This window comes from Alnus glutinosa, chromosome 9 (genome assembly GCF_958979055.1).
Source record: "Alnus glutinosa chromosome 9, dhAlnGlut1.1, whole genome shotgun sequence".
Classification (NCBI taxonomy): domain Eukaryota; kingdom Viridiplantae; phylum Streptophyta; class Magnoliopsida; order Fagales; family Betulaceae; genus Alnus; species Alnus glutinosa.
The window spans coordinates 19,499,667-19,524,790 of NC_084894.1; the positions used below are offsets into that span (position 1 = coordinate 19,499,667).

At 37.5% G+C, this 25,124-nt stretch overlaps 1 protein-coding gene across 4 annotated transcripts in view; it reads right to left on the reverse strand.

Annotated features, from left to right (window-relative positions):
* LOC133877560 (tRNA ligase 1) overlaps positions 1-14,191 on the reverse strand; it is a 65,059-nt gene extending 50,868 nt beyond the window's left edge. Inside the window, exons 1-6 of one of the 4 annotated variants that reach the window (XM_062315911.1) lie at positions 13,851-14,191; positions 11,603-11,953; positions 11,208-11,258; positions 10,850-10,932; positions 10,272-10,371; positions 5,874-5,952 (exon numbers count right to left, since the gene is read on the reverse strand). In XM_062315911.1, the coding sequence (XP_062171895.1) occupies positions 5,874-5,952; positions 10,272-10,371; positions 10,850-10,932; positions 11,208-11,258; positions 11,603-11,953; positions 13,851-13,898 (712 nt within the window). In that variant the 5' untranslated portion in view covers positions 13,899-14,191. Of the gene's footprint in view, positions 1-5,873; positions 5,953-10,271; positions 10,372-10,849; positions 10,933-11,207; positions 11,259-11,602; positions 11,954-12,785; positions 13,076-13,850 lie in introns of those variants that run through there. The other 3 variants (XM_062315910.1, XM_062315912.1, XM_062315914.1) reach the window with 3 other exon arrangements.
* Positions 14,192-25,124: the final 10,933 nt, after the last annotated feature.

The window sequence follows — 25,124 nt, forward strand, 5'->3', positions numbered from 1 at the left end:
CACCTCAACACCAACCCACCCCAAACAATATCCCACAAAACAGTCCAAACCCCTAATCCCCTTAAGCTCTCAACCCACAAGCTCCTCCTGAATATACTCCTCATCAAGGGCAGAGAGGAAAGCCACAGTCTTATCCTCTTGCACCTTGGACCGAAACCCCACCGTGGAACAAAACAGAGACCACTCCAACGGAGAGAAAGACTAGACACCACCCGCAGCTTCAACCACCGAAGGAGTATCAAGCAATGTGCTAGAGGAGAGGGACGACACAAAATCACCACGATCTACTAGGAAATGAGAGGACGAGCTCGACTTGAGAAACCCCCGCCTAAGAAAGCCCACATCATCGTGCTCTCCTTGACCCACAACCAACTTCGGCTTCCTCATGTCCTTGCATTTGCACTTATACTGAATCAGAGTCTTAGGCGTGTAGTCTTCCAAGGAAAATTTTGGAGAAACCCTACCTTCCAGCAAACCCACCTCAGGAGAGGATTGAGGAAAAGAAAACCTTGAACCAACACCCAGAACCAGCCCTGCTTCCTTCCTCTTCCACCACCCAGCATCAACGGTTTCCAATGCCACAGTCACCTAAGCTACGGGAGGAGGCATACCCGTAAGGCCAAGAGTATCTAACATCCACTCTTCAGCGGCAGCACTGACCTTCGGACCTCTCTTAGCCTTGGACCTGCAGAACTAGAAGTTCAGAGGCTTAGACATTGCCAGCACATGCCCCAAATCCACATGACCATTGAAAATCTTCTCCTAAACAGCTGTCGAGGAAGCCACAGAAGTAACCGGAAAATGAAAAGGATGAGAAATGGCGCCCGGGTCCAAAACAGCATATGGGCCTGTACACGGATTCGACACCATACTCGGATCTGAAACCAAACCCAGACCCAAACCGGACTCTGACACTACAGAAGTGAGCTCACGCCCCATAATTACAAGCCCTCTAGCCTTCTTCAGGATGGGATTAAACCCAACCTGAGCACTCTTGACACCTAGAGAGAGTTTGGGCTTCAGATCCAGCCCAAATAACTGGGCCAAGGTCGTTGAAACCCGGTCCAAGTCTGACTTGAGGAGCCCGAGAAGGTTCTTCCAAAATCTAGGAAACTCCAGCTTCATCTTCCTAACCTTGCCGCCTCCATGACTCAGGATCTTCAGTTTCTTCTCCATTAACCCCGATGACTTCTCCAAATCAAAGCAGTTCACCGCCACTCTCATATCATCTTCGTCTCTAAACAACAACATCGGCAGCAGATCCAACTCACGCATCTCCGCCATCGGCACCAGCGTAGCCGAGATCTTAACAAAAGAACCAACCGCCCCACGCACCACCTCTGCGTAAGACGTAAACACCCCACCCTTCTCGGGGCTAGCCCCAAAAGAATGCCCAACGGAAGAATTCTGCAACTCTTTCCCCTCTGAAGAACCCTCTGCAACAACCATCGACCCAGACAGTGATTCTAGAAACGCCACCATCTTGCTAAGCTCGCCCACAACTCGCCTCCAACCCCGCCCTTCTCAACCCTCAAGGAGCCAAATAAACCATTTCCGGCCACCAACTACGAAAGAGGCCACCTCCAGAAACCTACCTGCTTGATTTCCACCTCTCCGAACAATCAGCACCTTCGAATCCTCCCAAAAAGACTTAACAAAGTCCTCAACCCCCGGCGACTTCAGCGCCTCCTTCACCGTGGCCACCAACCAAGCGGAACACCCAAAACCACCACCCCTAAGAAAGACTTCCTTTTTTCCTCCGAACAAAGCTTAGATAAACAAAACTTCGCCCAAAAAAAGAAATCTTTAGCTTCCACGACAAATCTGCGCTCCATGACTTGCCTCAAGCGTCAAGCTCCGAAAAACTGCATCACGGAGGACAAACCCAAAAAATAATGGGGGAAAAAACAAGCCAAGGTATACGAAGAAAAAAAAGGAAGAGAGAATATGGCGATCTGAAACTAAAAGCTAACAAGATGCGCCTGCACGTGCCACCGCTAGCGGATGGAGGGAGAGAGGGAGTGAGAGAGAGGTGAGAGAAAAAGTCGATAGAGTAGAAAGCAGAATAGCATTTGCTACAAAATCACTAAATCTAAAGTCAAAGCATCATATACAAATTGTGTAGTAAATCACACTAGACAATACTACGTTTACAAAATGTATCAATACCGTTAAAAGAGTAAAAAAATGAAAGTAAAAATCCATACAACAAGGAAGTAGAAGGTGACAGACAGCTCTACAAATTTGAAACATGCTTTGGCTTCCCTCATGCAGAATATTTTATCTCAAGAAGAAATAAGTTAAGCCTTCAAAAAATAAACTCAAAGTTTTGAGCTCCAAAATGAAACTTATGCAAACAGCCCAGCCTTCATTGAAACAATACGTAAAGCATCTGGCTGAGAAAACTACTGGAGCATTATCTGAACTATAAAGCAAATTTCAAACTATATGTAAATAAATTGCGAGTGTAACAATCATATGAATGATGTTCAACATGCATACCTACATACTTCTTCTTTTTTAAAAGGTAATCAGAGAAATTTTATAAAAAGCATGAGCACCCTGAGCATACAAGAAGTATACAAAAGGACACAAACAGAAAAGCAAAGAAAAACAAGAAAAAACACCCGCAAAGACCCAACGACAACATAAACCCCAAAACACCCCAGCAAAAACCAGCCCACAAACCCTAAGGAACACATCACAGCAAGAGCCCTCTTGCTTTTGCTCGGGTTAGAACCAAGACTCCTAGCCTCAAAATTGATATCGCACTCAAGGTTCTTTAGTTCTCTTTTCCATTTAACCTTAGGAGTGGAAACTGGAACCTCAATTAAGCCATGACATCCAAAAAATCCTTCACGTTCCCCTCAAAGGAAATCCCCACAACTTGAAGGCACAACGTAGCGTCGAACACTGCCCCAGGAGAACCTACAACCTCTACAGAATCACCTCCCCTCGAGGATTCTCCCACCTTAGTTGGCAGGGGATCAAAGCCCAGCAATTTCATACCCACTGCGGGGAAGAAGGAACCCACGCAGAAAAAGGTTGAGCGGAGGCTTCCTAACAACCATGGTCTCAATTGGTGGTGAAAAATGAAAGCCAAGCGGAAAAAGAGGGACGGTGGTCACCGCCATAGACTAAACTATCAAAATCTCGTTTAGTTGCGCATCCTTCCGCCTCCAAGAAAACTTCAACACCAACTTAGATTCCGACGGATAGATAGGCACCCCAAACTCCGACATCATGGGAAAAGAGAGACGAAGTAGTTTACCTAACACTACCGCCCCTGAGAAATCACCAGAAAATGCTGACCCATAGCCTGCTTTCCAAGCCTGGGGAACTTGCGCCTGACCCAGAGCCACCTCCAATGAAGCTTGCTGCAAAGAGCTCTCAAAACCATGAATCAAGAACCCTGAGGAATGACGGTCAGCATCTTGAACCAAAACCAAGGCATGCGAACCAAGACCCTAGCTCAGCGTCTCCAGTGAATTGAGGGGAAGGACTTGCACTAAAGACACTTAACCCGTTAAACCAAAGACCACACCCAGCTTAAACAAAGACCCATAACCCGTCAAGCCCACAGCCGGCACAAAACCACCAATGGCTGATTCTGAAGACACTGGAGAAGGCACAAGTTGCCGGGCGCTAGAGAACGCAACCTGGGACGATAAACCAGACCCCACCAAAGCGAACCCGACTGGGGGCGGCCAAGCGGTCGTTGAAGAAGCCACCAACGAACTAGACGACCGGCCAGGAGGCTCAGTTGACACTAGCCCAAACTCAATCGTAGGACTTGCAAGGCCCCAAAAGCAGACGAGGACAAAGCAAACTCACCAGAAAAACTACGTCTCTTCAGTCTTCTCTGAAGTCTCCAACCGATGAAGACCACCCTGGGCGACCGTCGACAACGTCTCCGGCAGATGAAGACCCTCCGCAAACTCAAAACGCACTACCAGGTCCGAAATAGGACCCATAACCGCATAGCCCTCATCTGTCACCTTGGATTTGGGCATAGTCATGAACCGGCCTAGTCAAAAGCCTTCAGGGTTTTGGCCCAACCCGAAACCACCAACCCGACCCAACAAATTCCCAACAACCCGGCCCACTACTAACTTAATTATGACAAGAAGCTTCCTCCACGTACGTAAATTCAAATGAGCCCTTGTCTTCCTCGCAGAGCCTGACGTGCCTCAATTAGAGAGACAACGTTCAAGAAGCTTCTTACCCAACAGACACAGCAGCATTGCCTTGACCATCAGACCAAGCAGAAACTTCTCCAACATAGAGCAGTCCACTGCCGATCTCATATCCTCAGAGTCTTCAGACCTCACCGTCAGGAGGAAATCAAGATCACACGTCTCCAACAATGGAACCCACATCCTGACGGGATGGATTGTCTCTGACCACTCCTTCGTGAACAACGAAAGAAAACCACCCAAAGTGGGCCAAGCCCCACCTAAGCGCCCAGAAAGGGAATCCTTCGAGAGGACAACACACCAGCGAGATGAGACCCAGACGTGGCTTCGAAAAAAGCCAGCACCTCACACAACTTAGCAACCACTATGTTCCATCCCCACCCTCCTTGTCCCTCTAGGAACAAGATGAACCCTCTCCGGCCACCAACTGTATAGACCGCCAGCTCCAAGAAGCGACCAACCTTATTATAGCCTTTTTGATTGATCTAAGCCTTCGAATTTTCCCGAAAAGATTTGACAAAATCCTCAACCCCCTAAGACCACAAAGCCTCCTTCACCACTGCAACAACCCAAGCAATACACTGCAAACCCAAGAGACAAACCCCTAAGAAGCCTTTCCTCCTCTCCTCCATTCTGAGCACAAACTTACCTTCCTCCACCGAGAAAAGGATAGTTTTGGCCTCCAAGAAGAACTGCCTCTCCATAGCCCTCTTCTAGAGAGCAAAATGAAATGGAACCCTAGTGGGACGCGCATTCCCGCGCCGCCACTAGAGGAAGAAAGAGAACGGCAAGGGAAAAAGAAAGAGGAGTGAGAAAAAATGAAAGATTTTGATTTTCTGATCCACCCATACCCTACAAATTTCTCTACTAGATAGTCTAAAGACCTAAAGTCTTAAGCATAACAGTAGCCAAAGGCCCAATCCCTTGATTAGAATCACACACTAAATCTTAAGGTTCAACATATTTCAAAACTCTACACATTGATTCTCGTAATAAAGACTGAACTTCATCTCCAAGTTTAAAGCTTTGAAAAGTCATGTATTAGAAATTTAATATGCCTAATATTTGTGAATGTTTTTTTTTTAATATAAGTAATTGCAATTTATAAAAATAAGCGCAGAGGGGCGCAACTTTTATACACGGGAAGTATACAAGAGAATCTCTAAAAAAGACGAACATAGAATAATTTTAAAAAGTCTACATAAGTAAAAACATTCAAGCTATGATGGGACGCTATCAAAATATATAACGTATTAAGCAACCGCTTCCGTAACTTCACCATAGATGTCTCTATATCTTCAAAGAGTCGTGCATTCCGCTCCCTCCAAATACACCACAATAAGCACAGAGGAGCTAACCGCCAAGCTTCTTTAGCACGACCATACCCAATCGCTGCCTCCCAACTATTCAACAACTCCAACACCGTTCGTGGCATAACCCACTCTACCCCAAATAAAATAAGAATGTAGCTCCACAGATCCCGGGCGATTTCGCAGTGAAGCAACAAATGATCAATAGACTCCCCCACTCTTCTTACATAAACAACACCACTCCATCACTATAACATTCCTCTTACGCAAGTTATCATGCGTCAATATTTTGCCCAAAGCTGCTAACCATACGAAGAAAGCCACCAAAAAATTTCTTAGTTGAACAAAGTGGAAACAACAATCTTACCATAATCTTCTTGGGGACGTTGTCCGTGGTCTCCAAGAACAGCAGTTACCAATTCCATTGATATGCAAATGCGGTTCCTCTGAAAAATGAATAAAAACCTCAGTTTCTTAGCAACATGGGACCAAAAAAGAAAACAACTAAACAAACATAATTTTAATTTTTAAAGAAAGAAAAGAAAAGGTTTGGTATAATAACCATAATATCCTGCTAGCTACCAATTAAACATAACATAGACATGATGTGGATAGGTTAAGAACTTAAATTCAGTCAGAAAAACCACATTGTGACTAGAATGATTAACAATAAAAGTTAGTTGCTTGAATAGAACGGAGAAAATTTACTATAACAATTCTAATCATTGCAATGCATCAATGTCACAAATATACCAATGAACTCGAATTCCAATGGAACCTCCCTCCCCTAACAACGGGATGGAGGGTGTTGAGGTGAATTCAAGACCCACTAAGTGTGTGTATAAATAATACTAGTAAAGATACCCAAACATAAGAAAATCAAATGAATATAAGCACACACATAACGTGAACATGTACAAAACTTAAACTCAGCTAGATCAGGCTCTGATCAGTAATTTATAATATGTTTGGGGAGAGGAAAGAATAAGAAAAGGAAGGAGATGCAAAGAGAGACAAGAGGGAGTTATTTCTTTCCATTGTTTCAATTTTTTTAATAAAGAATAAGAGGGAAATAGGAATACATATCCTTCCCCTTATTTAAGAGTGCAAATAGGCTGTTAGTAGTTACTACCATGTACATTTCAATCCATCTTTAAAAAGCGTCAATTTAGGGTATCCATCTTTCAATTTTTTTCAATTTGAACCCTCCGTAAAAAATTTCTATTAAATTCTGTCAAAATTTTCAAAATATCCTTGTGTTTTTTTTAAATATATATATATAAATTTTCAAAGATTCAGAAATGAATATTTTTGCAAATTCTGTTAAATTCTTACCAACATCTAAATCTTTGAAAAAAATTTTCTTTTTTTTTTCCTAAAAAAAAAAATGATGGATATTTTGAGAATTTTGATTGGATTTAACGAAAAATGGCAAAACGGGTTTGCGTGTCGGGTTCGAGTTAACCCGTTTAACCCACCAACCCATTAAGGGTCAACCCTGACACGACCCGTTTAACTAAAAGGGTCAGACCCTTCGACCCTAATACGACCTACTTAAATAACGGGTTGACACGAGAAAACTTGTTTATTAAACAAGCCGTGTTGGGTTGACACAACCCGTTTGACCCATTTTATAATAAAGCCTATAAAAAATAAAAATAAAACACAAATTTAAACTAAAAAAATCATATTGTTTGAATAATCATGTTACACCACAGTTGAAATTATAAAACATTGAGTTACTTTATTGTTTACTTGTCTTGGTTCAACTTCAATTTCGAAAACTTAAGGGAAAAAAAAAAAAAAAAAACCTCAACTAATTTTTTTAGTCTTTGCCTTTTTTGTTCAAGTTCTAACTCAATACAAGAAAAAGACTTGTTTTGTCTTTTGTGAGATTTTTTTTTTGATAGATAATAGCAATTTATTGAAAAGCGCTAAGGGGCGCAACCCTTATATACGGGAAGTATACAAGAGAGCCCTTAAGCGGGTCGAACAGAAAGTAAATTTAAGAAGTCTACAAAAGTAAAGACACTCAAACTACGATATGGCGCTATCCAAGAGTATAAAGTGTTGAGCAACCGCTTCCTTAGCTCCACCATAGGTGTCTCTACATCTTCAAATAGACGAGCATTCCGCTCCCTCCAAATACACCACAACAAGCATAGAGGAGCTAATCGCCAAACTTCTTTCGCATGCCGACTCCCAATAGCCGCTCCCCAACTAATCAATAACTCCAACACCGAAAGTGGCATAACCCACTCAACCCCAAATAAATTAAGAACGTAGCTCCACAGGGCCCGAGCTACCTCACAATGAAGCAACAAGTGATCAATAGACTCCCCACTTTTCTTGCAAAGACAACACCACTCCATAACTATAAAATTCCTCTTACGCAAGTTATCATGAGTCAAAATTTTGCCCAAAGCTGCTGACCATACGAAGAAAGCCACTTTAGTTGGAGCCTTAACACGCCAAATATTTTTCCAAGGAAAAGAAGGAAGAGAAGGGCCATCTTTCCTACAAAGCTCTACATAGAAGGAACTCACCTCAAATAAACCTTTTTTAGAGGGATTCCACACTAATCTGTCACCCTCACCATGACGAATCGAAGTAGAATATAATCGGTCGAAGAGAGAGAGAACCATATCCATCTCCCAATCCTGGATATGTCTTGTGAAAAGAACATTCCACTGAACTACACCATTAAGGACCACCAAATTATCCGCCACCATCGCGTCTTTGTTCCTAACAATACAAAAGAGAGCTGGAAAGCATTGCTTCAAGGAACTATCCCCACACCACCGGTCATGCCAAAAACTAATATTAGCTCCACTCCCCACTTCAAAACGAACAAAATTCCGGAAATCCTCCCACCCCCTCCTAATATGTTTCCATACACCCACTCCAAAGGAACCCAAGACCTCTTTCGAGCACCACCCGCCCTTAAGACTTTGAAATTTGGCATCAATAACCAAACGCCATAAAGCCTCTCTCTCCCTACCATATCTCCATAACCATTTACCCAAGAGCGCTCGATTGAACTGGATGAGATTGTGAACTCCCAACCCACCTGCGTATAAAGGTGTACAAATCTTCTTCCAACTCACAAGATGGAACTTTTTCTCATCACCAATGCCTCCCCAAAGAAGATCCTTTTGGATTTTATCAAGACGATTAGCCACCCTCACTGGCATAGGAAACAAAGATAGGTAATAAGTTGGAATGTTGGAGAGCGAACTTTTGATAAGAGTCAACCGGGCACCCTTCGACAAGTACATCCGCTTCCAACCCGCCAACCTCCTTTCCATTTTTTCAATAACACCATTCCAAATAGAATTGGACTTGTAAGAAGCACCCAACGGCAAACCCAAGTAAGTCATAGGCATAGAGGCAACCCTACATCCAAGAAGATTGGCCAACCTTTCAACCTCCTCTACCCCACCAATTGGGACAATTTCTGATTTTCCTAGATTAATTCTCAACCCAGAAGTTGCCTCGAATCCTAAGAAGATACATCTCAGGTGGCGAATTTGTGTGAGATTTTTTTAATTTAGCCTTTACTCTTTAGACAGTGAGAGAAAGAGACAGGTAACATGGTTGTTTAGGTTTGCTTTTTAATGTTGAAAAAATAGGTTTAAGTATATGGGTCAAACGGGTCGACCCACAGGTCAAACGAGTGGACCCATTTATTAAACGGGTCAACCCTTTTAAGCTTAACCCTAACCCTTTAACTTCATATCAGATTTGTAAGTCGTATCAAAAATTGACAGCCCTACCTAAATTGACACTTTTTAAAGATAAATACCTCAATTGCAAAAGTGATGAAAGATCAAGAGTTATAAGTAAAGTTTTCCCTATTTTTAATATCAAGTTTCAAAATGAAAAAGCATAAAATCAAACTAGAATGTGCTACATAATGAGACATATTTCTCAAACCGACTTTTTTGAGTTTCTACCAACTATACTGCCAGATGAAGCAAATTAATTGGCAACAAATTTTCTTTGACCAGCAAGCCTCTACATGGCACACATGAACATTAGTACACATTCCATAAAGACTTTGAACCCTCTAAATGTTTTTTTCTATAAGTAAGCAAATTATCATTAAAAAGAGCAAAATATAAACCAAGTACACAAGAAGTATACAAGAGAAAGGCCTAATTAGAAGGAGAAAAAAGAACAAGGAAATCATTAAAACTAATCACTAAAGGAGCTAAGAATGCAACTGTCCAAGAGAAAAGAGAATAAAAGAAGAAGGTCTTGAGCTCCTCTAACGTCCTTTTCTTGATCCTCGAAGCTTCTATCATTTTGTTCCCTCCACAAACACCACAAAATGCAAGGCACCATCTTCCACACAACGACACTTCGGGAAGGAAGTAATTTTTTATAAGTAAAAAGTAATGTAAGTAATTTTTATAAGAGACGACTAATTTGCACTTTTAAGGACATAACAAGCTCTCCTCACCTTCACGCCTTGCAACTCCCCCATGCCCAAACAAAAAAAAAAAAATCTCCCTTTTCTTCTTTTTTAAAAAAGAGAAGGCATTTCTATTACTTATTTTATTTTGACCCATGCATCATGTATACAAGTATAAGCATGGATATATATTACTAGGGAGCAGAGAAAGACAAACAAATAGATAGATAGATAGATAGACACAGATTTATCATCAAGCATCCCTAGATTAACGGGAAAATGCAAAAAGCAAGAATGACAATTTTGTTGTATTTCCTTCCCATTCAAAAAGTTTTACGAGAATACTACCTCAAGAAAATCATTGAACTCTGCTTGCTTTTTTGCTGCTTGAGTTCCCCATGCTTCACGAAACATCCGTCCAAGAACAAAAACACCTACAGCAGTGTATCTGTAACAGATACATCCGGTTCAGCAAACTATAGAGCGAAAATATATACACTGAAATAACAAGGATAAAATCTAGTGCCGTATAAGGGAAAAAGATTGAGCACCATGACATTCCTAGCACATCTTTACTATAAGAGAATTTAACACCAGAGTGGTTCCACATCATGCTGCATTACCACATAAATGTAAGTATAACTTCCAACTGATAGTGATACTCATACATAGCAATATCACATATACCAATGTCAGTTTATTTTTAATGCAACAGAGATGTCATGCCCTTTTGATCAAGACATTAAATCAGAAGAATCTGCCACTGATAATAAAGAGCATAGAATGGGTTGTGTCAGGTGCATTGCATGTGCCTTGCCTAGAACAACTAATATTGATGGATCAAGGTTTCTTTTTTATTTTGAGATGGAACAAGAATAAAAAAAATAAATAAATAAATAATATATTAACAAGTGTCCTAAGCATACATATTCCCAAAGCTGTTTTTCGCATATGCTCCACCCTCATGACCGGCATACATAAAAAGAGACCCAGAGTGTTTGAGTGAAACCTGCAAAAAGCACCATTATTTAATAAACCAACCTGATGGGATATTATATATATTTATAAAAAAAAAAAAAAAAAAATCAAATAAAATAAATAAAACTTGTGTAACAATTAGGTTATCAATGCTAGAATATATTATAAACTCAAGTAGAAATAAACAAGAAGAAGATCTATTTTATGTTGGTACTTACAGCAAAGGAAAAGAACAGATATAAAATGAAGCCAGCAGAGGTGGAAACTCCAATGCTTTCAAGAAAAAAGTGTTGGTAAAACTCTTACCTCCACAGTAGCCAAGCCTTTAGATACCATCTCTATCATCCTTGTCCTAACCTGGTGAAACAGATAACCAGTAAGTAACACTGCCAAATTAAAAAATGAGATATAATTTGTAATCAAACAGATGATGTCATCACCCACAAGCAAAAGAAAGCACACAGTTCTAAAAAAGATTAGCATTAGCTAGACAAGAAGGCATAAGAAATATAGGCACAAGAGTGAGAACTTGTGCTCACACAATATGAAGACAATTTTAGAAAAGAAGCAATAATATGGAAACCCCATTCTGAACACCAGATAGAGTCATTGTCCAGAAAATGTAGAACATACTTTCATTAGGTTTGTGAAGACACAGTTGAGAGACAATTTAGAATAACAGAATTGGAATAAAATTGTACCTCTTGATCTGACTTCTCATTTTCAAATTTTGGATAGAACGTAGCTCTTATTTGCGCAAGTGAGTACGTGGAGTTATCCACAGTGAAATTTTCAAGCAGATTTCCCCGGAACAACTTACTCAAACCAGCACTAGTTATCTGAGCTGCTGCTGTTTCAACCCCGTTCCCCTGGACCATTTCATCAGTAGGTGCATTTTCAACTTCCACTGCAGTAGATCCACTAGCAATATTGAGCCCACTCATTCTACTACTGACAGCTTCAGCTACAGCTGCTGACGCACTGTCTGTAGCTGAAGACATGTCAGTTTTTGGCTTCTCTTTCCCTCTTTGATCTCTATGTTTACCCCTTCGCTGCAAATTGAAAAGAAAAATCTCTCTAAATTAGTCAGTTAAGCCAAGAAATTCAACTCTAAAGACACGATTGTTTTCTTAAGCACATCATGATAAGCCACTAAGGCGCTTGTATCGATTGCGACTGTCACCATTGCATATACTAAATCATAATTCAAACTAAATTAAGATACAGAATTTTCACCCACTCTTTACTTGTCAAAAAAATAACTCAACGTACAATAAGATTACTCAATCAGTAACGATTAGTTCATCCCTTTAGCATAATAAAACAATATGGCAACTACTAAAGCAAATACAGACAATCAAATCTTCACCAAAACTGGCATCAGAACACAACAACGAACAATCATCCATATGATAACAAACTCTATCAAGAATCCATATGATAACAAACTCTATCAGCAATCAATTTTTCCTTATATCAAACAACAGCTAACCACTCACCAACGGCGAAACACTTATTAAAGAAATAAATCCAGAAAACCATTAAATCAATAAAAATCATCAGTAATCCGTTCAAAGAATTTTGACGCGTCATTTCAGAAAATACAACAAAAAATTCGAATAGTAAAATAAATAGCGAATTGAACGAAATTATACAATCCAACAAACAAGAAGAAACATCAAAGATTATAAGATTTTCGGAAAACAGAACCAATAGGTCAACGAACTCAAAAGCACCACTCTACATTTTATCCAAATAACAGCGAACGTTAGATAACCTTCCAATACAATCGCAATAACAAAAATTATTGCGAATAACAATGACAAGAAATATACATATATAAACTTATGTATGTAAGCAGTGATGATAAGGTGTAGTAGATACCTGGTTGTAAGGCATGATTGGCTGAAAGAGAGAGGAGGAGGAGGTAAAAGCGAGAGAGCGAGCTAGGGTTATGTACGGCGGAGGAGAGCGAAGGAAGAGGAAGGTTCTGGATTTGAAGGTGGAGGAGGAACATTGAGAGCAAGAAGAAAAGGTCAATGCGAGAGTGCAGAGAATCCTCTGCGGTGCCGACATTCAAATGCTTGCCTAGGCTCGCAACAATGTCTATATAAAAGGAGCCCCGGATGGGCGGGAGATAGAGAATGAGAGCGTGAATTTAGCAGTGAACACACGGCGCTCTTCAGAGCTGCTTTTGTTGCTCAAGGACGGATTCGGCTTCGCATAGATGCTGTTAGTTTAAAACGACGTCGTCGTTTTATACTAACAGCAAAAGCCTAGTCATAATTCTATAATAACAGTAAAAAAAAGCAACAAAATGCGGGTCTCACATCAAACGTAGCCCAGGTGTCATAGGAAACGGCTGTGAGCCTGTGACTTGACTCTAACAGTGAGAGGACGGCGTTTGGGAAGGTGAAACATCACAGCAAATACATATTTTCAGTTGCAACGCGGGAATGAAAAATATGAAGAACCTCCAAAGCAGATGTTGATGACGTCCATGCCTAAGATTAACATAGACAATCTGCAGATGTTGGCCTGCAAGGATTCTTTTCCTCCCAGCCCATGACATCTGTTCAATTTCTGGTACGGAAGTGATCTCGGCTTTCCACTCCACTGCAACAGAACCCACAACTAATATCTCCTCTGAATCCCCATTGAACTAATCGATCTACTGTGGCTCAACAACTTTTCATGACTAGCCACATCACAAAAGTTTGCTTTGGAGAATGACAATCTATTTCTCCAACACAAATAAATTATCTCCGTTAACAAAAAAAATCAATTGCACACTACATGTTCTACGAAATCACACCAAAAAATAAGGATTTTTGTCAAGCTCGATGGGATAATATCAGGCATTCCAGAACCAGAAAACCAACCAAAACATCAGAACCATAAAAAACCCAAATCAAATATACACAGAGAGAGAGAGAGAGAATGGGATACCATCGAGGGCGACCCTTCGGATTCGCTCACGGTGGTCCATGGCTTCATTCTAAGCCGAGGCGCCGGCGTCGACGAGATTCTCTGTCGATTCAGGCTCCGACGTCGACAAGTAGAGGTCCGGTCAAGGTTTGGCCTGAGTTTAGAGAGTGGGTTGAGGAGAATAGGTCTGGTTTAGAGTCGGTTGAGGAGATCGACGTTACCAAAACGGCGTGAAGTTACGGATAGATTAGAAACCAAATTTGACTGTGTTTAGCACTGTTTACTGCATGGATTTTCTTCTCCCTCGCCCAGTCGCCCTCCTATGCTTCATAGGATGTGTAATTGTTGATTTTTGTGTATATCTCGTGCACCGTGGCAGACAAAATTTTTCGAAATCTCCCTTTTCTCTCTCCGATTGGACCGATTTGTAAAATATCATTTGTAATTATTGATTTAGGTTAAAGGGGGTTGGCCAGTCTTTAATTAACAGCCTAAATCATGATGGTGGGGCTTTTTTGTCAATCCATGGACAAAGATCAGTGATGTTGCTGACCACTTTTATCATTGAAGTGGTCAGCTGCCTTGCACCGCTCAGTTTTTTTAAATTCTATTTCCTTCTTTAAATGTATAAGAAAATTTAAAAAAAAAAAAAATTTATAACCGATTCCTTTGGTACCTTCAATAAAAAAAAATAAAAAACCAAATCTAAGGTAATATTTTACTTCCCTCAAGATTATTTTAATAAAAAAAATGTTTATCTTTTATCTTCTTCATCTTTCTTTATCTTACCATTTATTTGACCGAATATTAAATTGTTTTCTTTTTTCTCTCTTTCCCCTTAATATTTATTTGAAATAATATTTTCAAAATGTTCAAATAGTATAAAGAAATAATAGGTAAAATTTCTGTTGAGTTTATTTAAATAGTAAAGTAACAAGTAGTTTGTTCCCTAAATTTAACAAAATCTATGGAAAGAGATTGCTAGTGCTCTCAGTAGCTTCCGTAAAACCAATTCAATTCCCTAAATGTAAAGGAAAACTTTTAACATTATTTAGGGTAGCAATTTTGCTTCCTTTAACATTATTTTAATATAAAAAATATTTATCTCTCATCTCTTTCCTCTCTCTTTCTCTTAACATTTATTTGAATTAATATTTAAATGGCTTTTTCTTTCTTCTACCATTTATTTAAAATAATATTTAAAGAATATTTAAATGGTACAAGATAAGGGAAGCTATTATGAAATTTATTTGATTAGAGAAGTGGCAATAATTTTCTTAAATCTCATTATCTTCCCCAAATGTAGAAAAAAAACTCCCAACTACAATAGACTCCCATGGTGTTCCTTAAACTAAGGGAATACCAACTGAACCAAATGTACTACCCTAGATTTAGGGTAGCACTTTTACTTCCTTAACATTATTCTAATATAAAAAGTCTTTCTCTTTTGTCTCTCTTTCTTCTAGCATTTATTTAAAAAAATATTTAGGCGTAATTACCTTTTCTCCCCATGAACTACCAAAAAATGCGCGATGCCCCCATGAACTACCAACTCGACCAAAATAGAGCATTCAACTACCAAAGACAACCATTTTTCCCCCTTCCGTCAATTAGAGGGGTTAAAAGAAACGGTCAACGGGTCATGTGCCGTTTTACATGGGGGCATGTTGGAAGATGGTGGTAGTTCATGGGGGGAACAAAGGAAGATGGTGGTAGTTCATAGGGGGAAAAGAGGAAGAAAATGAGGGTAAAACGGCGTGTGACGGTCACGTGACCAGTTGACCATTTGTTTTAACCCCTTTGACTGACGGAAGGGGGGGAAAAGGGTTGTCTTTGGTAGTTGAATGCTCTATTTTGGTCGAGTTGATAGTTCATGGGGGCATCGCGCATTTTTTGATAGTTCATGGTGGAAAAAGGTAATTACCCCAAATATTTAAATCGCTTTCTTTTTCTTCTATCTTTCTCCTACCATTTAATTTAAAAAAATATTTTTAAAAAAATGATATAGAAAAATGATAAGTGAAGCTATTGTGGAGTTTATTTGAATAAATACACAAAAAGTAGTTTGATTTCCTAAATTTAAAGAAAATCTAAGGAAAGCTACTAGTGCTCATTAAGCAAAAAGTAGCTTGATTTCTTAAATTTAAGGAAAATCTAACAGAAGGTGCTACTGATACTTTGACACTAAATATAAATCCTTGGATAAATATGTCACACCTATGAAAATAATAAAAAGTTTATTGTAATTAAATTAAACAAATAAGAATTAATCAAAATAAGAATTTCACTTAGAAAGTTTAGAAAGAGTTTATTTTGAAGCCTTGGGTTCAAATTAAGGATTTTCAATTTGAACGGGCCATTGAAATACACAATAAAAGCTTGACAAAGAGTCTTGTTCCAAGTCTATTCTAAAAAAACCTTAAGACAATTTCTAAGAGTTAACCTTTTACTTAAAAATCACCCAAGTTGTAAAAAATATAAGGTTTCATGAATTTTCTTTAATTTAATCGGTGGAATTGTTGTTCCAACACCGAAAATAAGGTATGCTTGCATTCTGGTAATGCTGAACTCTCCAAGCCTTGCACAAACGTTCATCACTCATGAGACGAGCGATCGTCCTTGATTGTCAAACGTTCGGAGTATGCTAGAAATGCTAAAAATAGGGTTTAGTCATAGATTAAGGGGTGTCATTAATCTTAGGTTATGTTTTTCAGTAGCAGAAATTCAAGATTTTTATAACGCCCCGCTTTTACAAAAAAGTGTAAGTGAAATTTTTTCGATTTCCACGTGACATTACTAACTTATCAGAATTATAAATTAGCAGTGGAATATATTTTTCTTTAACAATGACACATCAGAGCTGACTGAATAACCTTAAAAATAATAACATTTTGTTCTGATATAATAACATATGTGCCTCATGCAGCACTTAATAAATACATAACTATTGTTTTCTCCAAATAATGATTATATGCTAAAAGTTTCATGCTTAAGCTGCTTCCTTTATTCCTATAAAAACTAGCATGTGATTGTGGTTAACACTATAATCTCATGTTGTGGTCGAGCGAGTCAACGGTCCTCAACCACAGTGATACACTGATTTATTTAACCATATATAATGCAATCAAATGATGACAGTTGTATCCACATACATTTAATCTCATTCATGTATCTACTTTAACTCTTTATTTACTTAAGTCATATACTTGCATTCATTCTTGCTAAAGCCTTATGCTTAGGTAAGGCGTTATCTATGAGCCTTGTGCTCCTTAAACTGTAAAGCTTGTTGGTTCTTAGAGCATTGTGCCTCAACTGTGAGCCTTGTGCTCGCCCGTCTACTACGGGGCCTTGTGCTCCCATTGTGGGCCTTGTGCCCGCCAGTTTATTATTATTATTCCTTCAACCTTTGGTTTATCTGTCGGTCTTATCAGAGTATTGATGCCTTGGTACCTAAACTTTCAGTTTACCCGTTAATCTAGTCAATTGCTTGACGCCTTGGTACGTAAACCTTAGTTCATTCATTAGTCTCCTCAATTCACTGACGCCTTGGTACCTAAACCTCCAATCTTTTTACTAACATATTCATAACTCAAAACTTTACCAAAGTATAATCATGCAAACAACATCATATACATAATTCCAACCAAAGCATGCTAAAAATATCAAATTCCAAACCATATACATACAATTAAATAAAACAGCAATCACTAGTCATTAAAGACTAAACCACACGTATCATCCTCAGTGAGTAAGAAATACTCACAGTAATTCTTCTGGCTTCAGGAAAGCGTTCACAGATATAATCGCTGCAATATATACATATATAATACAAGTAAATAGTGAATTAGCATAATTCACTAAAAATGCATTTTAATCCTGTTATAATTTTTGACCTATTTAAATATTATCTCCTATTTTCGCTTGAACATTACCACAATATATAAAATTGGTCCAATTACATTTTATTACTAATCTTTTATCACGACATTTATTGAAGCTTATAAACTTCTTTTATTATTAAAACGATTCTCATAATAACATAATATTCTTTTGTCGCTTTTGATTTCGAAATAACATAATGTCGTTTGGACATTATAACGGAATATAAAATTAATTAATTATAATGCCACATATTTCATGCGGGCATTATAATAACATTTATAAATAACAACTAAAATACTCATTTTAGTTAAAATGGTATTATAAAAGCTTTAACATTAAAAATCATATATGTTTATTTTTATATCAAAGAAACATAATAACTTACCAAATATAAATAGTGAGCTTTATGTTTCAAAACAAGTGAATATAATAGTAACCTTATTTTATTCTTATAAAATATGGGCAAAATAACAACATTAATACAGTATTAATAATGCCTAAAATACTTTAAAAATATTCGGGCGGCGTAACAGCACTTTTGTAAAATAGTGACTTTTTACTCTGGCATTATAACGGCGTGATTTATTAATTAAATACGCCACTTGAAATACCCTGTTTAAAACACATCTTAAAAACGTTATATTACTTAACAAATAACTCATAATATCACAATATTAAAACAAAACTTTAATTAAAACCAAATATCCTTTTTCTTTTTCTTTCCTCATTTTTCTTTTATTTTCTTCTTCTTCCTCTTCATCTGCAAGTAGAGCCGAGAGAGAGATAGAGAAATAAAGAAGGGGAGAAGAGCTTGGGGGAAAGAAACTTACAATAAGAATCCTCCTAATTTCTTCTTCTTCTTTGTTGGACTGACCCAAGAGAGGGAGAAAGATTCAGAATTTGAGAGAGATCGGGAGAGAAACCGAGAGAGATTTGGAGAGAATTGAAGCATGAATTGAACGTGAGGGGTGGGTTCTGTTTTATAGTGGTTTGGACGGCCAAGATCGTCCAAAAACGATTGTATCCAACGGCTAGGATGAAGATTCAGGTATATTTTGTAATAAAAATCTAATCCCAAGTGATTCGGTGCATGAATCTGTATTCTGTAGAAAGTCGATCAATCGACTTTTTCGGTGGATCGATCGACACACTGTTCACCCTTTGTTTAGTGTCGATCGATCAACTATTTGTGTCGATCGATCGACATGAATAGTAAGTGGATCGATCGACATACTGTTCATCCGAATTTTCTTTTATTTAAATCTCTTTAATAAATTAGACTTATTATTATATTTCTAATAAATATTTAAATCTTGTAAACATTTATACTTAAAATTGATGAATAAAAAGATAGATGAATATTTATCTAATAAATATTCATATTTATTATATTTATATTATTAAATCTTAAATCTTAAATCTTATTTTAAGATATTTTATTTAATATCTTAAAATACGGTGTATTACAATTTCTCAATTTATGGATGAGAAAACGAGGTAAGTAAATACTTACAAAACTGAGTTCATAATAGATGCAATATGTCAGCTGACTAAGCATGATTTAATTTTCTTAAACAATATGATATAAGCTTGTTAAATTTACATTAGTATTTGATAACTGTTTCAATATGTGTATTACTATTTTTAATGATAAATTAATCATATTATTGCATTGTAAGACATGGTATACCGGTACATGCGGTAGAACGGCCATGGGCTTACTATTATACAGGTTGTTCTTTATGGTCAATAGTTTATAATGTACGTATTATGATGGGTCTCGGATCCAATGGTTATTTTGTTGACTAGCGCACCATACTTGAATGGGGGTCACGATTACGGCTTTTCTAGTAGCGTGGGCCACCCGAGGTTAGACTCAGTCGGGCTAATAATATATGACGATACGCGTTTATATCCGGGGTACCAGTGTTGTATTACAGGTCTCTCGGGACAACGCCAACCTTGTCGAGAATGAGTTAATATCTTGGGTATACCATATGAGATGACATATATGTATACAAAATATATATTAGCATGATTTCCCCCTACATTAAACTGTAGGTACTGTCACCGGGATTATGCCTCTAAAAATATTCAAAACAAACCATGACCTTTTAATGAGAGCATAGTAACGGAGGCAATACCCGTCATTTTTGCAAAGTAATCATGTTTATGATTCCTTAATTAAAAGTTGATTCTTAAAGCTCATTTCATAATCAGTCTTGTAATGATTCATTTACTAAGTCATAGACTTATTCAATGCTCTCCTTTGTCTCGAAACCCTCTATAAGTCGATATTATCAGGATGGCTTTGATTAGAGTTAGGAAGTTTGCAAGGATGAAGACGCAAAGTGAACGATCCCTTAGTATCAGGTTTGTTTAGATTAGAATTAATTTTTGGATAACTCTCGGTCTATATTTGATGATAGCATTATTTAAAGTTTAATTGCTTTTAGATTCTCAGGTTTCATGTTCTTCCGTTTTTCGCTTGTCTTTCACTATGATTAGTTTATAGAGAGTGGTTCCACCATGCAATTACTAATTAATTGTTCTAGAGGCACTGCTAGTAACTCTCCATGTTAAGTAAAATCATTACCTAATTTTAGGGGCGTTATAGGTCGTGGGTTACAAGAGGTATTTTAGGAAGTGTTTTGTCTTGGAAGTGAAAGCAACAATATGGTGAAATTGACTACGCTTAAATCCATATTTATAAAAGATTTGAATGGCCAAGATTTCTTCTAGCAACTTTGGATGAAGGGATAGGATTTGTCTAGCAAAGTGGCTAGCCATGTGATGAAAAAATATCAAGCTTTTGCAACCATGAAAAATATTGGCTGTGTTTGGTAAAGCTTTTTTAGGTGATTTTTTTTTTTCAATAGTAATAAGAAGTGATTGTTGTGATATAAAGTAGAAAGAAATTTTAATTTTTTGTAAGGAAAATGAAAATGTTGGGTTTCATACTGAGTTTTTTTTTTTAATAGTACCAAAAAGTGATTGATGTGATAAAAACAAAATGAAAAAAGTTGGAATGTATTGAAGTTGACTTCTTTTAGAGAAAAGTGGGGGGTGGGGTGGAAGGTTTCCTAAAAAAAAAAAAAAAATTTATCTCTTTACCAAATATCTCATATTTTTGTAGATTTTTATTTTTCAATTAAGGTAACTTTGGTTTATGTAACGCCCAAAAAAATAAATAAGAGTTTAGTATTAATATATTATATTTATTAAATAAGAAGGAACTAAAATTAGATTTTTTAGTGATTACGTTTATATAACTGAAATAAAAGAGATTTAAGATAAGGTAACATAATTAGAAAATAAAATACTAATACTAAGTCTCAGTGTAGTGAATAATTAATTGTGAAGAGAAGTTACAATAGAATAATATTTAAGGGGTTAAATAACAATTAACAACAAGAGAAAACTACATGAGGTGAGGGTAATTTTATAATTTAGAACAATAGGAGGTTAAAATGAAAAAAAAAAAAAAAATAAATCTTATTTGTAGCCATGTTTCAAGCAATGGATCACTATTAGAATATCTTATCTCTTAACCTTATCCTTAGCAAATAGGAAACAAAAGCAAAGTAAGAAGGGCAAAGCCTTTATTCGGTCAACATCCTCATGCTCTCCCCCCTCCCCCCTCCCCCCTCCCCCCTCCCTCTTCCGTTTCTTCCCTTTCCTTTCTTTTTCTCCTATTCCTCTCTTCCCCTTTTCAGCTCCTCGCCAAACACACCATATCTCTTTACCACATATGTCATATTTTTGTCATTTTCTTAGATTTTTATTTTTCACCTAAGGTGACATTGGCTTAGATATATATTAATATTAATTTACCATACAAGACAAAAGTGGACACTTGTCAACCCAAGAAAAGATTTTTTTGAAAAAAAAATCCGGTAATAGTGTGGTAGACATACAAGCTGCCATAGGTAAAATTAGTATGTCTCGTGTTGTAAATTTATGAGAAATTATGATTGTCTTTATGCAATCTTATTTCTATGAAACTTTTCAGTCAGATAGAGGACTACAAGTTGAGCATTTTGGGCTTTGAATTCACTCATTTCGAGTTCGTTTGGATTGCTCAAGAGAAATAAGGCTAAAGGGTGAAGATGAGTCTACAAAAAGAAAAAGTCATTAGAAAAAGCTATGTGCCCAATATGACTAGTTGAGAAGCATGATGTTATGTATAAACTAGGTCTTATGCTCAAGTTCAAGAGACACTTGGACTTGAGTGGCACTTGTAGATTATGATTGCCCTTGCAGGCAATAGGCAGAGGCATATTGAGAGGTGATTGTTAGACTTGATGAAATTCAAGTGAAGTGGGAGATTGTTATAGTATGACTTGTATTTCTCAACTCATATAGTGGGGCCCATCTGTTGTAACAGAGGCACCAAAATAAATTGAGAAGTAAAGATCAAGAAAGAAAACTATGAAAATAGACACAATGATTTAAGTGGTTCAATCCCAACTTAGCCTACTTCTATTGGAGAAGACAGATCAAGATTTTTTACTATGAAAATAAGGGAGATACAAATAGTGGCTCACACCCAAAGACCCAAGTACACCCAAAACAACACTTGATAGTGTTTCTACAAAGAGAATTCTCTCACTCTCTCAAATGGCTCACTTGAGCGTTGGATCTTCTTTCTCTCACTATTCTCTAGCTCTCTTAGAATAGGATGATCCACAAATGAGTTTTCATTCCTTTATATAGGCAAGCTCGACCAACCCTTCTTAAATGCCCATGAGTCTCTCAACTACCCATGTGCAATTAAGAAGTCCAACTCTCAACCATGAGCCTCTCAACTACCCATGTGCAATTAAGATGTCAAACTCTTCAACCATGAGATAGCAAGACTAATTGATGGGTGACAAGTCATACCTAACACCATCATTATTAGAAGAGACCTTTTCTATTGATGACTCATGTGATGTAATCGTAATTGCTTTTTGAATCATTTTCCTTGTAATAGTAGTATTAAGACTTGGACTTTGACTCCTTCTCCAAGTTGGATTAGGAGTTGGTTTTGCTCCTTATAAAAGGAGTAGTGCCCCACTTATTGTTAGATACACCAAAGGCAAAGGAATTAAGTTGTCCTCTTATAGCTTAGTGTGCTAAAGCTCTTAGAGAAGAAAAAAAAAAGGTTTTTCTTTTTGTATTCTCCTTTGTATAAGAGTAAGATTTCAGTGTATTGAGGTTTTGAGTTTTGAGTGATTTTCTTCCTGTAACCATCTTCATAGTGAATCTCTCCATGATTGCCTCCTCCAGTGGACGTACCTCACATTGAAGGAACCACTTAAATCTTTGTGTTTGTTATGATTGATTTAATTTTGTTGTCTTCTTATTTTTTGTATCTCATGGGTCTTGGGAAATAAGATAAACTTCATAACAGACGTGCCAGACATACGAGCTGCCATGTGCAAAATTGGTATGTCTCGTGTAGTAAATTTGTAGCGCCCCAGATTTTTAGACATAAATTATAATGGTTTAAATTAATTTTTAAAACATTTTTATAAGGAAAAAGAATAACTACGATTATTTATGAAAATAAATATGTATTTTTGTTTGTAGAAACGTTTATAGTTACAATTTGATAAAAACTCAAAACAGACCTTAAACTTTGGAATAACGGAAACATGGTCAAACGAACTCCATTTTGGTCGATTCAAAATTCTGAACGCTCGTCTTGAAGTCCTCTAGCTACCCTCCAAATTTCATAATTTTTGGACTCTATTTGATACCCGAAAACATCCGTGAAAAATTATACCTCTGAATAGGACGAAAATTCAGTTAAGTTATAATGGGCCCATTTCAAATTCAACCCATTTGTTTACCCACAAACCCAATCCACATGTCAACCCAGCTTCTAATAATCACAAGAAAACCGATCAGCAACTAAGTTAGATTTTTTTTAATTAAAGCAAGCACTAATAGTTATAGTGTTCATTATTATATTCATTAAATATATGTAAAGGTTGAGGTGTTCAGCACCTTGCACTAAACAAGGTTAGAAGACTAATATGCGCAGACAAGGAGTAGGTATGGGTCCCAGCAGAACCTTCTTCCACTCACGTATCCAGCTCCTCCAACGCACCAACTTGCTGCCAGGCAGCATTCCTAACCCTTAGATTAGATCAAAAGCAAGCCATCCAAGCCACCCAATTCACTATAAAAGAAGGAGCATTCCCCTTGGATTTCACACACAGATTTTCCTCTTCTTCATTCTCGGTTCCTCTTTTCTTTTCCAGCAGGAACTCCGTTCCTCTCTTGATCTCTGTAGCTTTATGCAGCAGCCTTTCTTTTCTTTCAAGGCATTCTCTTATTTTCCTCTCAACAAAACTTCCACCTCTCTCCTTCCTTCTTCTTTCTTCTCTGTTCTCCTTCTCTCCCGTCCTTCCCTTTACTCTCTCTTACCGAGAGAGAGACAAGGAGACTGAACGAGAGAGTGAGAGACCGTGAGATGGAGAGAAGAAACTGAGTAGGGAGAAAGCTGGACAGCAACTTCCTTCTTCATTCTTTCTCCATTTTCTGCAAAGCTCTCCCGGTCTGCGTTATTTTTCTGCAACTTTCTTTCCTTATATTTTTCTGTTTTGTCCATTGCAGCAAACAGCCCATCTCTTCCTCTTTTGCAGAAAAGACAGCAAGACAAAACCACAGGAATGCTCTCCCCTTTTTTTTTTTTATTTACAGTAGCACGAACCAGCAGCATTTGTTCTCCTTTGCTGCACAAAAACAGCAAGTTAAGTACCTGTTTTCTCTCCTAAAAACCAGCAGCATTTCTTCTCCTTTGCTGCACAAAAACAGCAAGTTAAGTACCTGTTTTCTCTCCTAAAAACCAGCAGCATTTCTTCTCCTTTGCTGCACAAAAAAACAGCAAGTAAAGTACCTGTTTTCTCTCCCAAAACAGCAGCCTCTTCTCTTTAAAAAGCCAAAGAAAACTCTCCTTCTTCTATAGAAAAATAGTAAAGCTAGATCCCGATGCTTATGGAAAGTCCAAGTAAGGGAAACCTCTACCCCTTCAAAAATTATTTTATTACTTTAAATATTCCTTTATTTGCATAATTTCGATTTGATTCGGTATTTCAAATTATTTTGTTTACATGAAGAATTTATTTTAAATTGATTTTTATTGAGTAAAATGATATTTTGGAAATTGTGATTTTGAGAATTTATTATTTTAACTGAGATGTGAAGTCAACTTTTTGGAATAACAATAAAAGAAGAAAAACATTTGTGAAACCCTCCAACACGTTGCCCCTGGATATACAAGAAAAGAATGAGAAAGTTTTGTGAGAAAACTCTATGAGTTATATATAAAGGAGAAATTGTTGAAAAGGGCACGTGTGTGGAGGAGTTTTGACAAATGTTTTGGAGATTTTTAAAAGAATTTAACTCAACTGTTTTATGGTT